At 38.8% G+C, this 21,300-nt stretch overlaps 1 protein-coding gene across 10 annotated transcripts in view; it reads left to right on the forward strand.

Moving 5' to 3' along the window:
* LOC131134245 (teneurin-3) overlaps positions 1-21,300 on the forward strand; it is a 254,858-nt gene that overhangs the window by 161,337 nt on the left and 72,221 nt on the right. For 6 of the 10 annotated variants that reach the window (XM_058079310.1, XM_058079326.1, XM_058079352.1 and 3 more), the window contains 6 exons: positions 4,273-4,473; positions 5,111-5,296; positions 11,049-11,075; positions 18,228-18,374; positions 20,148-20,278; positions 20,374-20,462. In XM_058079310.1, the coding sequence (XP_057935293.1) occupies positions 4,273-4,473; positions 5,111-5,296; positions 11,049-11,075; positions 18,228-18,374; positions 20,148-20,278; positions 20,374-20,462 (781 nt within the window). The remainder of the gene's footprint in view (positions 1-4,272; positions 4,474-5,110; positions 5,297-11,048; positions 11,076-18,227; positions 18,375-20,147; positions 20,279-20,373; positions 20,463-21,300) is intronic. The other 4 variants (XM_058079334.1, XM_058079344.1, XM_058079358.1 and 1 more) reach the window with 1 other exon arrangement.

A 21,300-nucleotide genomic window follows, 5' to 3' on the forward strand; every position in this document is an offset into this window, starting at 1 on the left:
GAGCAAAAAATAGGACTAAAAGATAAAACATAACACTGGAGTTAGAAGCTAAAGACTAAGACCATAAAATAGGACTAAAAGATAAAACATAACACTGGAGTTAAAAAACTGAAGACCAAGAGCAGAAAATATGACTAAAAAGATAAAACATAACACTGGAGTTAAAAGCTGAAGAATAAGAACATAAAATGGGACTAAAAGGATGAAAACATAATAAAAGCTTAACAATATTAGTTAAAAGCCTGATTAAAAAGGTGCGTCTTTGGTCTTCCAGCCAGAGCACCAGCAACCTTTCCATCCAAAACAACAAATTAACATCTTTTCTGAGTTGTTTCTGTTGCTTTCATCGGAGCAGAATCTCTCTTAGCGTCTCACCGCTGCAGCGAGCCGCTGCACACGTATCGATCCGCTGGGTGTTCAATCACGTTAGTCCAGAGTTTGTGGACCAAAATGAAGTAATTCATTAAATTAGCCAAAATAGTGAAAGTTGGAACTGTGTACTCTTACTGCGTATAAATATAATGCAGCATACATATAAAGCCAGCCAATCACAGGGCACATATAGACAAACAACCATTCACACTCACATTGTGAGTGGCTAATTAACCTAGCATGTTTTTGGAATGTGGGAGGAAACCGGAGTACCCGGAGAAAACCCACGCATTCACGGGGAGAACATGCAAACTCCACACAGAGAAGCCCGAAGTTGGAATCGAACTCGGGTCCCCTAGCTGTGACGCCTCCGCGCTAACCACTCTACATCGCTATGAATGTGAGTGTGAATGGTTGTTTGTCTATATGTGCCCTGTGATTGGCTGGCTTGGAAGACAGCTGGGGTAGGCTCCAGCATGCCCGCGACCTTAGTGAGGATAAGCGGTACAGAAAATGGATGGATGGATATAATCATAACAATTTCAACAAAATTCATATTGATAATATAAAAAAATGAATTCAACTATCCCAGATGAATTCAACTATCCCAGCTGTCTTCGGGCGAGAGGCGGGGTACACCCTGGAATGGTCGCCAGCCAATCACAGGGCACATATAGACAAACAACCATTCACACTCACATTCATACCTATGGACAATTTGGAGTGGCTAATTAACCTAGCATGTTTTTGGAATGTGGGAGGAAACCGGAGTACCCGGAGAAAACCCACGCATGCATACTCCACACAGACATGCCCGAGGGTGGAATTGAACCCTGGTCTCCTAGCTGTGAGGTCTGCGCGCTAACCACTAGACCGCCGTGCCGCCCAAATTAAATACATGATTTGTATTATTTAATGACATACTGTACATTAAATAAAAAATAATAATTATTAAAGTCATACAATATATGTATTTTTGCCTACGTCTAAGGCCGTACACCAGGGGTGTCCAAAGTGTGACTCGGGGGCCATTTGATAGAAAATACAATTAAACAACTGAGGGATGTTTTTCAGTTTTTCCCTGAGGAATAGAATAATGGGAGTCAAAAATCCCACATAACTTTTTGTAGTTACTTTTTGTGTACACAGAAATATTGATCACCTTTAATAGTGAAATATTTAAAACTCCTTATTGAAGGTTTTAATTTAGAATAAATAAATGTGTTCAGCATGTTTTGATTTAAACGCTTGTGGTTTGACTTGTTTCTAAAATCTAAAGTCTCGCTGAAGTGAGTCGCATGAGATAGATAGATAGATTAATCGCGTCGGGTATAGCGATGCTGACTCATTATGATTAATTCAACACTCCAGTCAAGTCAGAGCCTCGTTTGGGAGCACAAGAACAGGAGACGCTGTGTAACGGTTTGGAGTTGCTGAGCGTGCACACACAACCCACATACATATGTCACGCCACCAGATATCTACGCAGGAACGTTAACTAGATTTCAGACCAATTAAACCATCTGTCTGGCTCATCCTTGGTCGACGTGTGTGATGATGAGACAGAAAGAGGTAGAGTCAAAGAGGAGAATGTGTCCGAGTGACAGAATGTGTGTGTGTGTGTGTGTGTCGGTGTGCATGCATGCTTTAATCCTGTTTACTGTGGCTATGAGTGGAAAATGATGTTAACTATGGCATTTGGCAATTCAATGAAACATAAATATGTACATCAATAAAGGCCATTCATGTACGTACGTGTACATTAGGGAAGCATTACGGAGTAGAGAAAGAGAATGATTCCCATATGAGTTGCTTGCAGCTCATTTTTTTGTCTTTTCATGGGAGATTTTATCTTTTCCCTTCGCCAGTCACTCTTTCTTCTCGGTGTGATTGTTGTCCTTGTGGTACTGTCTGATTTCTGGTGAAAAAACAAAACAAAGCTATTAATAAATGCTGCATGTCATTACTGTACGGACAAAAGAGGACTCACAAAAATTGTATTTCAATGACAATATCATTCAACAATATTAAGAGTGAAAATCGATCTTATGTTATGGTAAAAAAAAACAAAAAACATTACATCTACAAGAACTCAGAGTCGAAAGTAGCCAAATTACTTGCTTAAGAGGCGTGTCATTAGACTTTTGTCAAAATATCGGACTTTCCGACAATGTTTGTGTTCAGTGTTTCTGTCCCTATGACCTTGAAAAATGTAACGCGGATCATTTAACATAAGGCACCCTAAAAAAATACTTATTACTATATACAAACAGTATGTTATGACAGAGTATTAGGGACTCAGAGAAAAGAAAAATCTAAAATTTCAAGAATTAAGTCATAAATTAATGAGAATAACGTTGTAAATTTACAAGAATTAACCAAGAAATCAAAAAAAGAAACCAAAAAAACCCGAAAAAATGCATATATAAAAATAAATAAATATCATATAGCACAATAGGCCATTAAAGAAAATACAAATTTAACAGACAAAATTACAACTGAGTATTCAGGGCCACATTGGAAAAAAAGACATCTGAACTTTCAAGAATAAAGTCATGAATTTATAAATAAAAGCTCATAAATTTATGACAAAAAAAATCTTAAATTTATGAGAGAATCTCGTAATATTACGAGAATAAAATTGTAAGTCTATGAGAACAAACAAAGTTTTTTGAAAAATATAACACATATGATGTAACTAAGGCTGTCAAAGTTAACGCGTTAATGACGGTGGCAATTTTTTGGACGCTAGATTAATATGCGCTCCTCCTCTCTGACCCTCGGCCCACACCGTAGTTTGATTGAAATAATGGCCCACATTTACGGAATTTATATCCTTTTACATAAAATTTATAGTTATAGTTGCACATGGAATCGTTTACCACAAATAAGATTTCATCTACTTAGTATAGATAAAAATGTATTTCTATCTGCGATTAAATGCGATGAATTGTGAGTTAACTATGGACAAAATGTGATGAATCGCGATCAAATATTTTCATTGATTGACAGCCTTAGCTACAGTAAACCTCGGATATATCGGACTCGGATATATCGGAAATTCGCTCACAACGGACAGATAAAAAAGAACCGATTTTTCTGTAATGCATTTCCAATAAAAATTCATTGCGGATTTTTTATAACGGATTTCGCCTATTTCGGACAAAATCTCCAGTCCCGTTCCAATGCATTTCCATGAAATTTCCCTGGCATATATCGGATGGCCGCATCGTGGCGCTCCGATTCGCCGAATCGTGACAGGCCGCTATACGACGTCATTTGCAGCGTTTGCAGCGTTGCCTGCGCGTCCAGGTACATTGGAAACATAGTCAAGGAAGTGCCTTTTTATAACGGATAAAATCCCATTTACGCATATACCGGATATAAATCCGATATATGCGTAAAACGGACATTTTCCGGTATACGTATATAACGGATTTCGCTTATATCGGACAAAACCAGTGGGAACAATTGAATCCGATATATCCGAGGTTTACTGTATAATACAAGAGGCCATTAAAAATACTAATTTAACACACAGAATTACGACGGGAGTAGTAGAGCCACATTGAGAAAGAAAAATTGTAACCTTGAAATGTTACGAGAATAAAGTGGTAAGTTTACTAGAATAAAGTCATAAATTCACGAGAAAAAACCCGTAGGAGAATAAAGTTCTGACTTTATGAGAAAAAAAGTTGTAAGATTATGTCAGAAGGAAAACTGAGCTATGCTCGATGTTCTCCTATGAACTTAGGGGGGAAGCTTCAGGCAAGCTTTTATTTATAACATGGCAGTAAAACTCCTGATCCCCCCCCCCTCCAGATGCCCCCCCAAAAAAGTCGGCCCTTTTCATAGCTGCACTCTTCAGTTGAATGTACCGCTGTATTTGTGTGCCTGCAGTGGATTGCATAGACCCCAGCTGTTCGGCCCACGGAGTGTGTATCCACGGCGAGTGTCACTGTCAGCCCGGCTGGGGTGGAGCCAGCTGTGAGATTGCCAAGGCCATGTGTCCGGACCAGTGTTCCGGCCATGGCACATTTAATGGAGAGACCGGTGCCTGTACCTGCGACCGGAACTGGACTGGGCCGGACTGTTCCTTAGGTTTGTATCATGATTTATTTCTATTTCGGATGGTTTATTTGGTTAAATTAAAGCAAATCACACGTTTGCCCAGTCACAGTATTCAACATGTGGAGTGGGAGTCCACCCCCCCCCCCCCCCCCCCCATGCATGAAAGTAGTGTTTCTACAAAGAAATATAATATTAAATTAAATATTTAGGAATATTTATACTTTTTTAGGACCTCCTTGAACCCAGAAAAATATAAATTACATTTCTTTTTGCATTGTGTTAAATCGTAAATTGTCTTTATTATCTTGGGTTAAAACAATACTCCACAATAGTCTGATTTTTTTTTTTTTATACGATGTCCTTTGCAGTGTGCAAGGTTATTGAGTGTCTTTAATCCATCATCCTTTCTGCTGTTTTGAAAAGAGAAGAATACATTTTTTTTATTAAACAAATGGAAATAATATTCAATATAAAGTTAACTATACAAACTTTATAGCAATTTCCACCGTTTAGAGACTTCTAGGGGGTTTAAAGTTTGCACTTCTGACGTGAGTTGCTACTCCACCTCTGAGGTTCACGGTGAACCTGCATTTTCTGAGAGCTCAATGAAGCCCGAATGGTTAATGCATTTTTAATAAATGATATTATATTTAAATTTTCCAAACAGAGGTCTGTGAAGTGGACTGCGGTAACCATGGAGTCTGTTACGGTGGTCTGTGTCGATGCGAGGAGGGTTGGACTGGAACCGTGTGCGACCAGAAGGCCTGCCATCCAATGTGTAGCAAGAACGGTGTGTGTAAGGAGGGCAAGTGTGAGTGTGACCAAGGATGGACTGGGGAGCATTGCAATATTGGTAAGTGGATCGTCTTCACACACACACACACACACACACACACAGAAAGCAGAGCAGTGTATTACAATATTACCGTATTTTCTGGACTATAAGTCGCTCCGGAGTATAAGTCGCACAAGGCCAAAAATATATAACTAGGTAGAAAAAAACATACATAAGTCGCACTGGAGTATAAGTAGCATTTTTTTTCTTTTTTTCTTTTTTTTTCTTTTTTTTCATTTTTTCATTTTTTTCATTTTTTCATTTTTTTTTCCAAACTACTTGACCAAAACAGACATTACGTCATCTTGGAATTCAAGTTGTAACAATAATAAAAGAATAGAGAACAGGCTGAATAGGTGTAAGATATGCTAACACAATGCTTATTCAGCTACACAAAAAATAAACATGAACACAAAAGTTGTGTTTATGTAACATAAAACGTTTTTTTTATTTATAAGTCGCTCTGGAGTATAAGTCGCAGGAACAGCCAACCTATGAAAAAAAGTGCGACTTATAGTCCCAAAAATACGGTACATTAGAAATTATGAGGATGCTACTTGACTGAAAAGGTGTCCAGTGTTTATGTAGCATAATTTTTTTTATTTATTTATAAGTTGCTCTGGAGTATAAGTCGCAGGAACGGCCAACCTATGAAAAAAAGTGTGACTTATAGTCCGGAAAATACGGTAATTAGAAATTATGAGGATGCTACTTGACTGAAAAGCTGTCCAGTGTTTATGTAGCATAATTTTTTTTTTTATTATTTATAAGTCGCTCTGGAGTATAAGTCGCAGGAACGGCCAACCTATGAAAAAAAGTGTGACTTATAGTCCGGAAAATACGGTACATTAGAAATCATGAGGATGCTACTTGACTGCAAAGGTGTCCAGTGTTTATGTAACATAAACATTTTTTTTAATTTATAAGTCGCTCTGGAGTATAAGTCGCAGGAACAGCCAACCTATGAAAAAAAGTGCGACTTATAGTCCGGAAAATACGGTACATTAGAAATTATATTAGAAATTATGAGGATGCTACTTGACTGCAAAGGTGTCCAGTGTTTATGTAACATATTTTTTTTTTTTTATTTATAAGTCGCTCTGGAGTATAAGTCGCAGGAACAGCCAACCTATGAAAAAAATTGCCACTTATAGTCCGGAAAATACGGTACATTAGAAATTATGAGGATGCTACTTGACTGCAAAGGTGTCCAGTGTTTATGTAACATAAACATTTTTTTTCATTTATAAGTCGCTCTGGAGTATAAGTCGCAGGAACGGCCAACCTATGAAAAAAAGTGCGACTTATAGTTCGGAAAATACGGTAATTAGAAATTATGAGGATGCTACTTGACTGAAAAGGTGTCCAGTGTTTATGTAGCATATTTTTTTTTTTTTATTTATAAGTCGCTCTGGAGTAAGTTCAGTTTGTAAAAGGTAATCCCCGACTCAGTAAAGAAGGAAAACACTTGATTGTTGATCGTATTTTTACATTTGAGAAGCCGTCCCTCCGCTCAGCCGTCCAGCTATCCATTTCCTTTTGCTTATTTGTGGGCTAGCGGTCTCAATAGGGAACCCCGGGCTTCCCGGCCTCCACCCTCCCCCTCCAGTTCCACCAGAGGACTCAGACCAGCTGTGAAACATAATAATCCCTCCAGCTTGTCCTCGGTCTACCCCGGGCCTCCTCCCAGGCAGGCATCCAGGAGGCCTCAGAACAAGATGCCTGAGCCACCTCAAATGGCTGGTCTCCAAGTGAAGGTCTACTTAGGGCTCCTTCCGGATGACTGAGCTCCTTGACCTTTCTCTTGGAGTGAGTCCAGCCACCCTGCTAAGGAAAGGCGGTTTTTATTAGCAATCCTGCTCTTTTGGTCCCGATCCAAAGCTTGTGACCATACGTGAGGGTAGGAAGGTAGATCAGCAGGTTAATTGAGAGCTTTGCCTCGTGGCTTCATCAAGGCGAAGACCAGGTCCTCCTGGTGCCCGTCCTCGGCTGCCAGGTGGTGGGTCTATGGAGGTATGGAGGTGACCACCAGGTGCTTGGTTATTGCCTGGGTGAGGTGCAGCCTCTCCTAACGTTGTTCGTTATAGGATCTTCTGAATCACTCTTGGACTTGCGAGATCCTACCAAGGGCATATAGCGACCTAGCTCCTACAGCAGGGGTGGGCAAACTTTTTGACTCGCGGGCCGCATTGATTTAATAAAATTGATGGGGGGGGGGGGCAGACTATATACTAATTTACACGTGACAGTCCATTTTTACACGTATATTTTTACACATATTTTACACGTAAAAGTGTCATGTAGTCTGCTATATGTGCACTTTGAGATCATTTATTTGATGTAAAGTGCGTTATAAATTTATTATTATTATTATTATTATTACGACCAGTCCAGGGTGTACCCCGCCTCTCACCCCAAGAAGCTGGGATAGGCTCAGCACCCCCGCGACCCTCGCGAGGAAAAGCGGTAGAAAATGAATGAATGAATGAATGAAATTATTATTATTATTATTATTATTATTATTATTATTATTATTATTATTATTATTATTATTATTATTATTATTATTATTATTACGACCAGTCCAGGGTGTACTCCGCCTCTCGCCCCAAGACAACTGGCATAGGCTCCAGCACCCCCCGCGACCCTCGTGAGGATAAGCGGTAAAAATGAATGAATTATTATTAGTAGTATTATTATTATTACTATTACGACCAGTCCAGGGTGTACCCCGCCTCTCGCCCCAAGACAGCTGGGATAGGCTCCAGCACCCCCGCGACCCTCGTGAGGATAAGCGGTAGAAAATGAATGTATTATTATTATTATTTTAATTATTATTATTATGTGCTTGAACAGGTGGGCCATATTCGGATGTGGCCCCCAGGCCATAGTTTGCCCACCCCTGATCTAATCGCTGGTGTTTCATTGTGACCACTTCAAATTGTCACAGCAATGTGATTCACTCACCTGTGCCATCATTTGATTTGCTAACCGCTAATAAAATACTTGTTTAGGAGGCACTGCTTCATCACTTTTTGATGTTTTCCTTCACAAGTTGTTGAAGAATTAGACCATGTTGGCAGGGACGCCATGATAGATGATTGGTTGATCAAGAACCAACAAGAACGGATGTGGGTAATCCACGGACCGCGGTCTAAATAAACGATTCTGATTGCATTTCAAGATTTGCAAGGATTGGTTTGCAAATTACCAGTGGAATTCCGCAGTCCGTGTTTTACCAACACCCAACAAGAACCGCTTTAAAAAAAACTCTTGGCAGTACGGCATGCTAAAGTGCACTTGCCCGACGGGAATATCACTGATTGGATTTACTTGCCCCAATTTTGTTCTAACATCGGTACAACGTTATTGTCAAGCCCTGGTTCTTCCCATGTCACTCTTGTTCTCACAAAGACGTCACGATCCTCTACTGACCTGACAAACACCTTTGACTTAAAGGTGCTGGCAAGGTGGTATCGAACAGACGGTGGTTTGCGTCACACTTTTATAAATACACAACATGCAGACGGTGCCCAAGTCAAGTCAAATGCGCAGCGGAAAAAGCTGCGTCGACGCATCAAATACATAATTGTGTTGTTGTGGCTTCGCCAGCTGAAATAGTCGGACATTTGCGATGGCCTCGCTTCGTCAACAAACACTTGACATGAAAAGTGTTGTCAAACAGACTGACAGCCACAGTGTCGCTGTCAAAGAGCCGCAAATTGGCTTCGGTTATTATCACTTGCAGGCACACGTTCCATGTGACTCACGGCGAGCCGGGAGAGAACAACAGCGAGACGAGGAGAAATCTATTTAGCGCTTAGCTAACAGAACGCTTGTTTGTTTAGAGGAATTGTACACTGGCGTGGCGGAACGGCTTCGCATTAAACTCACAAGACTCGCTTTTTAATTTCCTTTGGTTCCAAACGGGACATTCACATCACGTATGAAACGACGTGAAGCTATGATCTCACTTTCTGTATCGTAAAATAAATATTTGGAATATTTTACACAGTATTCCTGTAAAAAAAAAAAAATGTGTTCTTGCTCAAATGGAATACTGTATACATTGCGTATTTAATTCCGGCACACAGTTTAGTGCCATCCCAAACCCAGGAATGGTGCACTTGCCGGAAATAACAATCACAACATTTACCTGCTACTTTTTCATTTTTAATGGTTGCAATAACTTTATTGCAACCGCTCAACTGAGCATTATTGCCAACATTTGGATTACCCCATAAAATATCTGTCACCTTTTTATGTCTACAAAACGAATTTATGACTTTTTTCCTTTTGTTGCATGTACCCCCACGTTTCAAGGGGTTAACTCACCACTTGTTATGTGCGCTGCATAGCCAAGATGGTGATTATTAAGGGTGTGTCCAGGATTGTGTCTCAATTGGTGTACTTCTGTATTTACAATGGAGGAATGGTAAACAGTATTTCACTACTGATTAGATTAGATTAGATTAGATTAGATTAGATTCAACTTTATTGTTATTGCTCATGTCACTTGTACAGGGCAACAAAATGCAGTTAGCATCCAACCAGAAGTGCAATTTTTTATAAGTACATTAGTATGGACAGATCTATGTAAATAAAACTATACAGGCTATGACTATAATACAGTGAGGATATGTACAGGGATATAAATGACTATAATATGGCTATTGTAGATTATACAGATTATACAGATTATAAACAGTATGGGTATGACAATATATAATAACAGTAATATATACAATATTGCAATGGAGTGACTAGGGTATGGAAATGACTATAATATGGCTATTGTAGATTATACAGATTATAAACAGTATGGATATGACAATATATAATAGCAGTAATATGTACAGTATTGCAGTGAAGTGACTAGAGTAGAGTATGGTTATTGCAGATTATATAAATTATGAACAGTGTGATCAATGAATCAACAGATAGTATATGTACAGTAGTGCAATAGTACAATAGTGCAATGAAGTGATGGGGGAGGGCATAGGTCAGCGGGGGGATGTACGTAGTGGAATGGGTGGGCAATGGGGGGCAGAGTTCAGCAAGGAGACAGCTGTTGGGAAAAAGCTGTTCCTGAACCTGACGCAGCATCAGCAGTAACTATCCTGCCTAACGATACTTTGACATAATTAAGGAGGACTGAGGATCGAGACGACTATTCTACCACCACCCGAGTCATGCCACCTTTGTCTTTTGATTGCATAAGTGTATTATTCATTTTCCTTAGGACACACACCCAAATATCTCTGTAATCAAATAATGCACTACCTGAATGTTGCGCTCAAAAGGGTCAAAATGGTGAGTGTGTGGCGATGGACACCACGTAGCACCCTCAAAAGGGGAGACACTAACTTGAAATAATGGCGGCGAACAGAAGAAGAAGCAGGAAATGATTGTAATCGTCATTGCCACAAGAGTAATGGATTTACTTCATCGAGCACCCCACATTCACCATTTTGGGTGTTTTGAGTGCAGCATCCGGGTACCGACAGCGAACTGCCTTTCGATATTGGCGAGACCCCATCCATGACTTTATTATATAATATGCATGCTGGTTAGTACAAATGATTTCACTTTGTTTTCCCTGAACTTGTGTGTGTCTAATTGGATATCTAATCGGATATCTCCTTCCTCCCTCCTCCATCATCCGGCGAGTAAATCACCTACTGGTTTCTGTCATGAGATGTGATGGTTGGTATTGGAGGCCAATTCTCTACACTAAAGTCTTTCCACTTCTCTTTGTCTTCTTTAAAAGCTCACAATCCGGATATTAGAGTAAAAGGTACTGTACTCTTTTCCCCTCTTCCTCTGTTCTCTTACTCATCATGTACTTCTCCATCATATGGTGTATATTCTTTTAATTGTTTTGTGCAGTTATCTGTTCATTTGCAAAAGTAGGGGTGTCCAAACTTTTTCCAGTGAGGGTGGCAAAGTGAAAAATCAAAAGATGTGGGGAATATTTTTGTTAAATACTGTATACTTTTTAAATTAGAATTAACATTGAAGCTTTTTTTTTAAGCTGACATTTTTGCTCTTTTTTCTTATGTTTGTTATGTGTTGTTTTATTTTTTTGTAATTTATTTTTTTAATATGTTAAAAAAATGGCTATGGGCCACAAATGGGGCCCAGGCCACATTTTGGACACCCCTGAGCTAAATGAATGCAGTATAATACAATGCAACATTCCTTCACTAAATCCTCCTCATGAAGATTAGATTTGGTCTTGGTATTTTTTTTTTTTTTTTTTTGGGGGGGGGGTATTTTTCCTCGCAGCTCTTAATTTTTGTTTCGCAAAATGGACAAAATACTGAAGTACTTGAAAAAATAGGGCTGCAATTTGATGCTATATATTATTCTAATATACGTATGTTTATCCCTATAGTAATTTTTTTTGTTCTAATATCTTCCATCATTTTTACCTTTTCCTTTTCTCCAACGCTATAATATTTTCTCCTTTCAATCTTACAATCGTTTGCTCCTAAATTTCGCACACCTTTCTATGTAATGTTTTTTTTGTTTGTTTGTTTTGTTTTATTTTACAATCGGATTCCCATTTGCATCACTCCAACATGAACGCTCCTCAGTATGAAGGGAAATAAAAGGCATTGAACTTTGCTCTTTTTAAAAAAACAGCAAAGAAGTTCCCATCTGCTTCTTTTGAAAACAATGGAAACATCAGTGAGGGAAATAGTTAGTTGATCCTCTGCTGATTTTTACCTTAGTTTACCTCTCAAAGTCACGAAGATATGATTGTTTTTAAGGTTGTTTTATTGGAACAAAGAGAGACAGAATGTAAAAAAAACACAACGGAGGTCAGACTTGTCTTGTTCTTGGTCACCAGGGTTGCACACGTGTTTCCACCTCCAGGTTTGACAGTAACGGTGATGGTGGTGGGCTCGTATTCACCATTTCTCCAAACACGTCCAGTCTACTTGATGCCAAGGAGGTGCATGTGTCTTCTTCATCAGGAGGACCTTGTGGGCACTGCAGGGTGTCAACCATTACAAATTTTATAAATGCCGTACTGATGCTTTTCTTAGTGACCGTGCTCCCAACTCCCTTGGCATCACAAAGCAGTTCTTAGCTTGTTCTTAGCTGTGTTGGACCTTCACCTTTCTTCTTGCTGATTGTCATATAGTGTATTACAGTCTTGTCCCTGAGGCCCTTTGATGGCTCTTTGGTCTTTCCCATGGTGGTGAAGAGGTTTGAATTGATTAGACTGTTTCTGTGACCGGTGTCTTTATCCACATGATGACCTGAGATTAGGATTACTTTGCTAAAGCCTTGGTCACAACCGGACCCTGTAAGTTGAACGTGCATACCGTGCGCAAAATCTGAGGCTACTGTTGTTGATTCATTCGTACAGCCAGTACACGTAAATTGTAAGACCGTGTATCAAAGGTGCAATGAAGGTTGCTAGAACTATGCTGTTCGTTCTGCGTACCAATGACGTACGATCCTTACCACAAACATGATTGAGTCCGCAATTGCAACGTACAGAAACGTTGACATTTTGTCCAAACCGGACACAAGCAAAATGTACAACAGACATTGGCCAAAGTACAAAGTACAAAGTACTTAAGTTTGTCTTGTGACCTGAAAAAAACTAAGCACTTGTAGAGTTTGCTTGATATGACAGAGAACCATCTATTTCTCAATAATTTTGCACGTGTTTATTTAGGTTTTTTTTGCACATCGACCATCCGTAAGAGTCCGTACGAACGGTTGTGACCTCGACTTAAAGGGCCAGGACTAATTTCTGTGTTCCACGGAATCATACCCGCTTGAATGCTTGCTGGTTGGTTGGGGAACCAATATCTATTTCCCTTAATATATTGTCTCTCTTTGTTACATTAAAGCTAGCATAAAAATGATGAACCACTGATGTCTTTGTAATGGGGTAAACTTACAAAATCAGCAGGGCATCAGATACTTATTCTCCCCACTGTACAGTATGTCATATTTTGATATTTATCCCCAGTAACCTGAGGCAGCCATGAGAAATATTTTCCTTCCGCAGACGAGATCACGATTGCACAAACAAAATTAATAAGTTTCTGATGTAGTGGATGAAGTCTTGGCCCGGTGTCTTGTGTACATTTTTTTTGCTCCAAGCTGTTTCCCCTTCTGTCCGTCTTATGTTGTTATGCTCTACTCTTCGCCCACACGAGTGTGAATGGGTTTAATCCGGCGTAATCACACTCAATTTGCCGCTAAAGATGTCAGTCAGAACATTTGACAGAACATTTGTAGGATTGTTTTTTTTTTTGTGATGTTCTCTCGGCTCTTTAAGCTGTGACATTATTGAATCATGTTAGCTCATTTTAAGCCTATTAAGCATGGATGTCTGGGAAACAGCTCAGGTACTGGAAATGAAGCATTTTGAAGAATATAATGTTTTTTACAGTAACATTTGCAGCGCTTTTAGGTTGTTTTTTTTATATGTTAATTCTTTATCTACGTGCTAATACACATGCTTTTAGATCAGGGGTCGGGAACCTTTTTGGCTAAGAGAGCCATGAAGGCCAGATATTTTAAAATGTGTATCTGTGAGAGCCATATACATTTTTTTAAACATTGAATGCAATAAAATGTGTGCATTTTTATGTAAGACCAACAGTTTTAGATATAATGGGCTCTAATTACGTAGACCAGGCACACTACCCCACGCCAATGGGGTGTGGCCAGCATACTTTTGTGAGCAGCGTAGTGTCTAATAATAAATCAAATACTTGCTGCCATTAATGCAACTTCTGCTGCTGCATAGTTTTGAACCGTACTCCGTACATGTATTTCATTCTTTTGGCCATCTTCGTCAAAAGGCTTAGTTCTGCAGCTTTAGCTAGGTGACTATTTGACTAAAGGAGGAAAGTTTATATTTACATGTTGACATCTCAATGACCGAGGTAGACTACCGCATTACCCAGTAATAATCAAGTTTTGGTGTTTGACCTGGAAAATATCATCAAGAAAGATAGATATGGTCGGCCGTATTGCAGTAGAAAATAGATGGACGAATTAAAATGCATAAGAAAGTTTTGATTTTGAATATTATTTTTAACAGTCATTTCTGTGTTTTCTTTAAAATGTTAGCAAAAATACATTTTTATTGTGGTAAATGCTTGAGAGCCAGATACAGTCATCAAAAGAGCCCTACCTGGCTCCCGAGCCATAGGTTCCCTACCTCTGTTTTAGATGTTTGCCTGAATAAGCCTATTGTTTAAACTTACGGTAAAAAAACTTTTAGATGACATTTAGTCATTTAAAAAATCCAAGACCAGTTTATGTCAAGAATAACTTCATTAAAAACAAAACACTAATGCCACAAACCTAACTTAATCTAACACTAATAGAACAAGTATTATTCCGGGCTCACACTGGATCCGTTGCGGCTGCGGTCCTGATCCTGATCAAGTGCGATCACTTGCCGCAGTGACGCTATGAGAGCAGATTTTCAGGCGATAACTGGTGGTAACTTGTGGTAAACAGTATTTATTTATTAGATTTGGATGTTTTTTGGTGCCTTTGTGATGAAAAAAGTTTGAACCTGAATGGATTCATTACGTTTTGCCTCACGGAGCTGGTGCTTCCGGCGGCCATGATGGATCCAGCGTGAGCCCGGGGCAAAAGTCACTGAACAAGCGGCTTCTTTTTCTCATCGTTAGTAGCAAAGGTTGGAACATTTTCACAAGAACTGTAACCGTCAAAGTCTCGTCTTGGGTTTCATACCAGGATCATCCATGTATAGATCTTGTACATGCACACAAAACTTAAGATTTCTTTTGGATTTTTTATCATTATCCCAACTATTCCCGCTTTCTTCTCCTTTTGGCTGCAGAGTCCATCTATCTGTTCATTACCAGGAGTGTATTTGGCAGGGCTGCTTTTCTTCCATTTATATTCCCTCCCCCCCTAATTGTCCTCCCTCTCTTCCTTGTGGCCTCTCCTTTTCTCAGGATATAAAGGTAATTCATTTCCCCAAAGACTGAATCAGAGGCTCCACTGCCCTAAATGACAAACACGTCACCCGCTTTGTTGTTGGCGTTCATCGTACTTTTCTTTATTTTTATTCTTTTTTTTTTTTATTGTGTGAATTCTGAAGCGCATCGACACATACAGTATGTTATTCTGCACCAACGTGCCCAAAACCGCAGTTTGAAACCAGCACATTCCAAAAAGCCATGTTTTTCCTGCAATTCTGTATTTTCGGGCCTGCAAAAAAAAGGGAATTTGAATAATTTCCCAACATTTCTCAACCCATTCCTACATTAAAAAAATATTCAGACTAACAATTTTCCACATCCCAAAAAAATCACACTTAATTCCACATTTCTTATACAGCTCTTCAGCGTTCACACTAAAACTTGTACACAAATTGTACACATTGTCCCTCATGTGGTTTTGTTCTTTTGTATGCTATTTTTATCACTATACTTGATCGATGCCTATAGTTTGGTTCTATGTTGCTGGTTCCATGAGCATTTGGGCTTCCCGTCAGAATATCAGACCACAACACAGACGGCCCACAATGTGACTCCCGTTGCTGCCTTGCACACAGAAGCCTGACGTATACGTTTGTGTTGACTGTATTTCTGTATTTTCATGATCTTTTCATGATCTTTTCATGATCTTTTCATGATCTTTTCATGATCTTTTCATGATCTTCACGCTGTCCTCAACCCCACGTTGAAACTCATTCTGTCTCTTCAGCAAAGCTTGGCTTGGTTCTGAAAGTTGTTCTTTCCAATAAAGCCTGGCTGTGTAGTCTGTGGCGATGGAACGCTCCACGCAGGCATCAAGTACACGATATCTTTGGAGGCATGCCGCCCCAACCGCATTCACCAGCATTTTACGTCATGTGCCACTCTCGGCCTGTTGTGTTTTCACATGGATGCCAACATGGGATTTTTTTTTTTTTCCACTTCTGGTTAAAAGAAGGATTTTAATGAAATGAGGTTTAACTTGAAGGGGAAAAAAGTCTTGTTGATTTTATTGCAAGATTTTCCATTGTCCTCTGATTTGAGATTTTTTTGAATCCTTAAAATATTTTTGGTATTATTATCAGTGCTCCATTGCCCATCACCATATTATACTACAGGGTGTACCCACAGTCTGGACACATTTGCAAAAATGCATATAAAGTCGTCCCTCACCACTTTCCAGTTCGGATTTTCATCTTCACTGTATCGCAGTTTTTCCAAAATATATTAATTAATAAATAAAGTGCCTATTTTTAGTCAAAAAACATGCATATTGAAGAAAATTGTATGTATATTTTTGCCTAAATTAAGCTTAATCATGGCTGAATTGTGATGCATTTATATATAACGCTGTGAATGATACAGTACGTACACTGGCCACTAAGTGTCAGTACTGCTACTGTAATCTTGGGCTGACACACAAACACCAGACCTCATCACTTTTATTACGGGTCTGAAATATCTCACAACAAGAACAACAATCCCTAATACAACTACTACTACTATTACTACTACTGCTCTGGCTATAACCCACGCCAAGCTAAAATTCAACTCTGAACCCCTGATGTCACTTCCTGTCCGCCTGTCACTCAGCTCCCCTGGGGAACATGTTAATAGCAACACACAAGATATATTTTATGTTATTATTGTTTACTATATCGGGTAATACGAGTGTAAAGGTGACTATAGGGGTGTTGGATTATGTCCTGATGGCTGTGATAACGTTAAAAACTGTATTTACATGGTTGTAAACAGGTTTTCTATACTTTAACTATGAAAATATTAGACTTTATATATAAGGACGGAAATTCATCACGGCCAACCAATTAACGGCAATACGTATAAAAATTAAAAATAATACAATAAATCAATAATGCGTCTAATTTGTAAATTTTTGGTATTTTATAGATGTTTTATTTTATTTTTTTTTTTTTATTTACATTCACATTCACTTTAATTATTTTGGTATAACAATTTAATTTATTTTTATTTATTTATCTTTTTTTCAATGAAACTATATTAATCATTGATCTATATCATATGTCCACACTATTGGGTACATCCTTTACTAAAATAATATTTTTTTTTTTTAGTTGAAATTGAAAAATTTAAATAACATGAAACATAACATAATTGAAAAAACATTTTTGAGATAACTGTTGAAGCTGTGCAGTACAGACGCTTGGCTGCAGTCAAAGTCATTCATGTGAAACTACAACATATTTGTCTTACTTGTGGGTTAATCTCTTAATCATTTTTTTTTTTTTGTCGTCTGTCTCTGGGACTATCAGTTCATGTGCTTCCATAGGACCACATTATTACTTTCACACATTTGGGCTTAAACCAATATGGATTTTTGAAGACAGGTGTTTTTGAAGACAGTCCACATCCTTTGCAGCTAAATAATCATATATTTATGTGTCAGATGTTTTTTTTCCTATATTAAACATAATCAACTGTCTGTAATTACAATATAATATACACACTAGTTTGAATATAAGGCTGGTTTTACCCCTATTTTATTGTCTGTATTTCTAATTTTACCTTTCCATACTTACTAATCTGTTTACTGTTTTCTACTTTGCCCCGTATTAGTATTAATATTATTATTTGCACATTTGTTTTTTTCTTTTTTGCTAGAATTAGTGTAGATTACTTAGCGAGCACACAATATATTTAATGTTATATTATCAGGGTTCATATAAGCTGACTTCAGTGCTGTGTAGGAAGATTGGACCCAATAAAATATCATTTAAGAAAGTCATCCCGGGCTGTTGGCAACCGTGAATGCCAAGTTATTTACCCACGGTGGCCTTTATGCACTTTCCTCTCTATTGCTAAACTATTTTCCACCAACTTTCCAAAATGTATGTTGGTTGAAGCCTATTTCCACTCATGGACCCCATCCCACTCATTCATCTAACTTTCCCAACTGTATTTTCTGACCCGATCAGAGGGCTGTCCGGGCCTCTGCAACAACAATGGACGATGCACCCTGGAGCCCAGTGGCTGGCACTGTGTCTGCCAGTCGGGATGGAGAGGAGCCGGATGTCACGTAGCCATGGAAACGCTGTGCACTGATGGCAAAGACAACGAAGGAGGTAAGTTCACGTACGGGTTAATTGAATCAATACTAGTTACAATATTCTGGTTAAAGTTGTCTTTAAGATGAGACGTGTATGAATATTATTATTTATGTTAATCACCATGTACTCAATCTTGATTGTATAGTAATGGTAATGGTAATGGTAATGGTTTAATTTCATTTGAACATGCATCAGATTCCAATTGAGTGCATCCCATAATCAGTTCCCAGTTCCACATGTCCAAAAGGAGTAGGAAGAAGCAAAGCTTATTAAATCCTACCCCTCCATCTGGTACTTTTACAATCACTAACTCTTACATTTGTTCACTTCCTGCTTTCATAATACAGTTTAAGGTTTTTTTTTTGTTTTTTTTTTTTAATAATGTACCTCGTACCGAAGTACTAGGTGATATGAGCATCCAATGCCATAATGTGTACCATAGTGCGTGTCAATATAGTGATATATATAGCACATCATGACTGGTTCAAGACTCTTCATCCTTGTATTTAGCAAACATCAACTGCTTGTATTGTTTCTTGAATTGGCTCATCGTTGTGCATTGTTTGATTCCCTTACTCAATCCATTCCATAGTTTGATTCCACATACTGAAATGCTATGCTAACGCTAACGTAGTCCTAGCATAGAAGTGTTTCAAATGTACTTCTTCCCTGAGATCATATTTCTCCTCTCTTGTAGAGAAGTATTGGATGACATTTTTAGCTAATTGGTTATTTTTAGCCTTATGCATTATTTTAGCTGTTTGAAGATGAACTATATCAGCAAGTTGAAGTATTTGTGATTTTAGAAATAAGTATGTTCTCTGTAGGCGGCATTATGAATTATCCTTACTGGCCTTTTTTGCAGTACATTTAGCCAGTGAAGATTGCTTTTATAGTTATTAGCCCATATTTCCACAAAATAAGTAAGATATGGTAGAACCAGAGAGCAATAAAGAGTGTAATATGATATACAGTAAACCTCGGATATATCGGATTCAATTGTTCCCACTGGTTTTGTCCGATATAAGCGAAATCTGTTATATGCGTATACCGGAAAATGTCCGTTTTACGCATATATCGGATTTATATCCGGTATATGCGTAAATGGGATTTTATCCGTTATAAAAAGGCACTTCCTTGACTATGTTTCCAATGTATCTGGACGCGCAGGCAACGCTGCAAACGCTGCAAATGACGTCGTATAGCGGCCTGTCACGATTCGGCGAATCGGAGCGCCACGATGCGGCCATCCGATATATGCCAGGGAAATTTCATGGAAATGCATTGGAACGGGACTGGAGATTTTGTCCGAAATAGGCGAAATCCGTTTAAAAAAATCCGATATATGCAATGAATTTTTATTGGAAATGCATTACAGAAAAATCGGTTCTTTTTTATCTGTCCGTTGTGAGCGAATTTCCGATATATCCGAGTCCGATATATCCGAGGTTTACTGTATTAACAAGCAGAAAGAGTAACAAGGAAGTCATGGCTCAGACACAAGAGGATTATCCTAAGATGTTCCTGGTGTGGACGCAGGGTTTAAGAATGGGAATGTTTACCAGTAGTGTCCACCTGACCCATGACACCAAATTAAGTACCAGAAATAAGACAGGAAGTGACCGAAATAAGAGTCAGTCGGGACGCAGACCATTACGCCCCCGTTACTTCATGTCTCCCCAGTCTCCCCGTTTTTATCCAATTTATTTTCCTACTTTTCCACTGTAATCTCGTTCTGACATGCGCCTCGGCTTCAGCTATGGTGTGCTTTGGGTGTTTGTGTCTCAGATGGCTTGACCGATTGTATGGATCCAGACTGCTGTCTGCAGCTCTCCTGTCAGAACCAGTTGTACTGTAAAGGCTCTCCTGACCCGGTGGAAGTACTTAGCCAGTCTCCATCCTCGCTGGCTCCTCAGCAGGTAAGAAGATTACAGAACACAAACTTCATGTCCAAGAAAGTCAGGAAGCTGCAGTCTTTTTTTCTGAGGTGTTGCACTTTTTTTTTTTTTTTCAGGCTGCCAGGTCATTTTACCAGCGTATACATTTCTTACTTGGCCCTGGATCCACTCATGTCATCCCAGCAGAGAGTCCATTCAATAAAAGGCAAGCATGTCTCACACTATATGATATATATACGTATACTATATATAAATACGTGTTGCACTGCAAGTATTGCATACATAGTTTTCATGATGTTGTCATTTTAGAAAGATCCACTCTTGAAGGCTCATTCCTAATAAACTTCTGATAGAAAAACATAACCTGTGCTAGGACAATATAGCAGTATGCAAATGTGGAGTTGTTTGTCTATTATTATATATATTATTGTTTTATTTTTATATTATATTTTATATATTATATTTTTATATTATTATTATTTTTATTATTTTTTATACATTATTATATTTTTATATTATACATTCATTCATTCATTTTCTACCGCTTTTTCCTCACGAGGGTCGCGGGGGGTGCTGGAGCCTATCCCAGCTGTCTTCGGGCGTAAGGCGGGGTACACCCTGGACTGGTCGCCAGCCAATCACAGGGCACACATAGACAAACAACCATTCACACTCACATTCATACCTATGGACAATTTGGAGTGGCTAATTAACCTAGCATGTTTTTGGAATGTGGGAGGAAACCGGAGTACCCGGAGAAAACCCACGCATGCACGGGGAGAACATGCAAACTCCACACATAGATGGCCGAGGGTGGAATTGAACCCTGGTCTCCTAGCTGTGAGGTCTGTGCGCTAACCCCTAGACCACCGTGCCGCCCTATATTATACATATATATATATATAATTATATACATAGTATATTTGTCTATATTGACTTGCGACCAGTCCAGGGTGTACCAAAGTCAGCTGGGATAGGCTCCAGCATACACGCAACCCAAATGAAGATAATTCTTTAATGTATTTATTTTCTACCGCTCATCC

This window comes from Doryrhamphus excisus, chromosome 1 (genome assembly GCF_030265055.1).
Source record: "Doryrhamphus excisus isolate RoL2022-K1 chromosome 1, RoL_Dexc_1.0, whole genome shotgun sequence".
Taxonomy (NCBI): Eukaryota; Metazoa; Chordata; class Actinopteri; order Syngnathiformes; family Syngnathidae; genus Doryrhamphus; species Doryrhamphus excisus.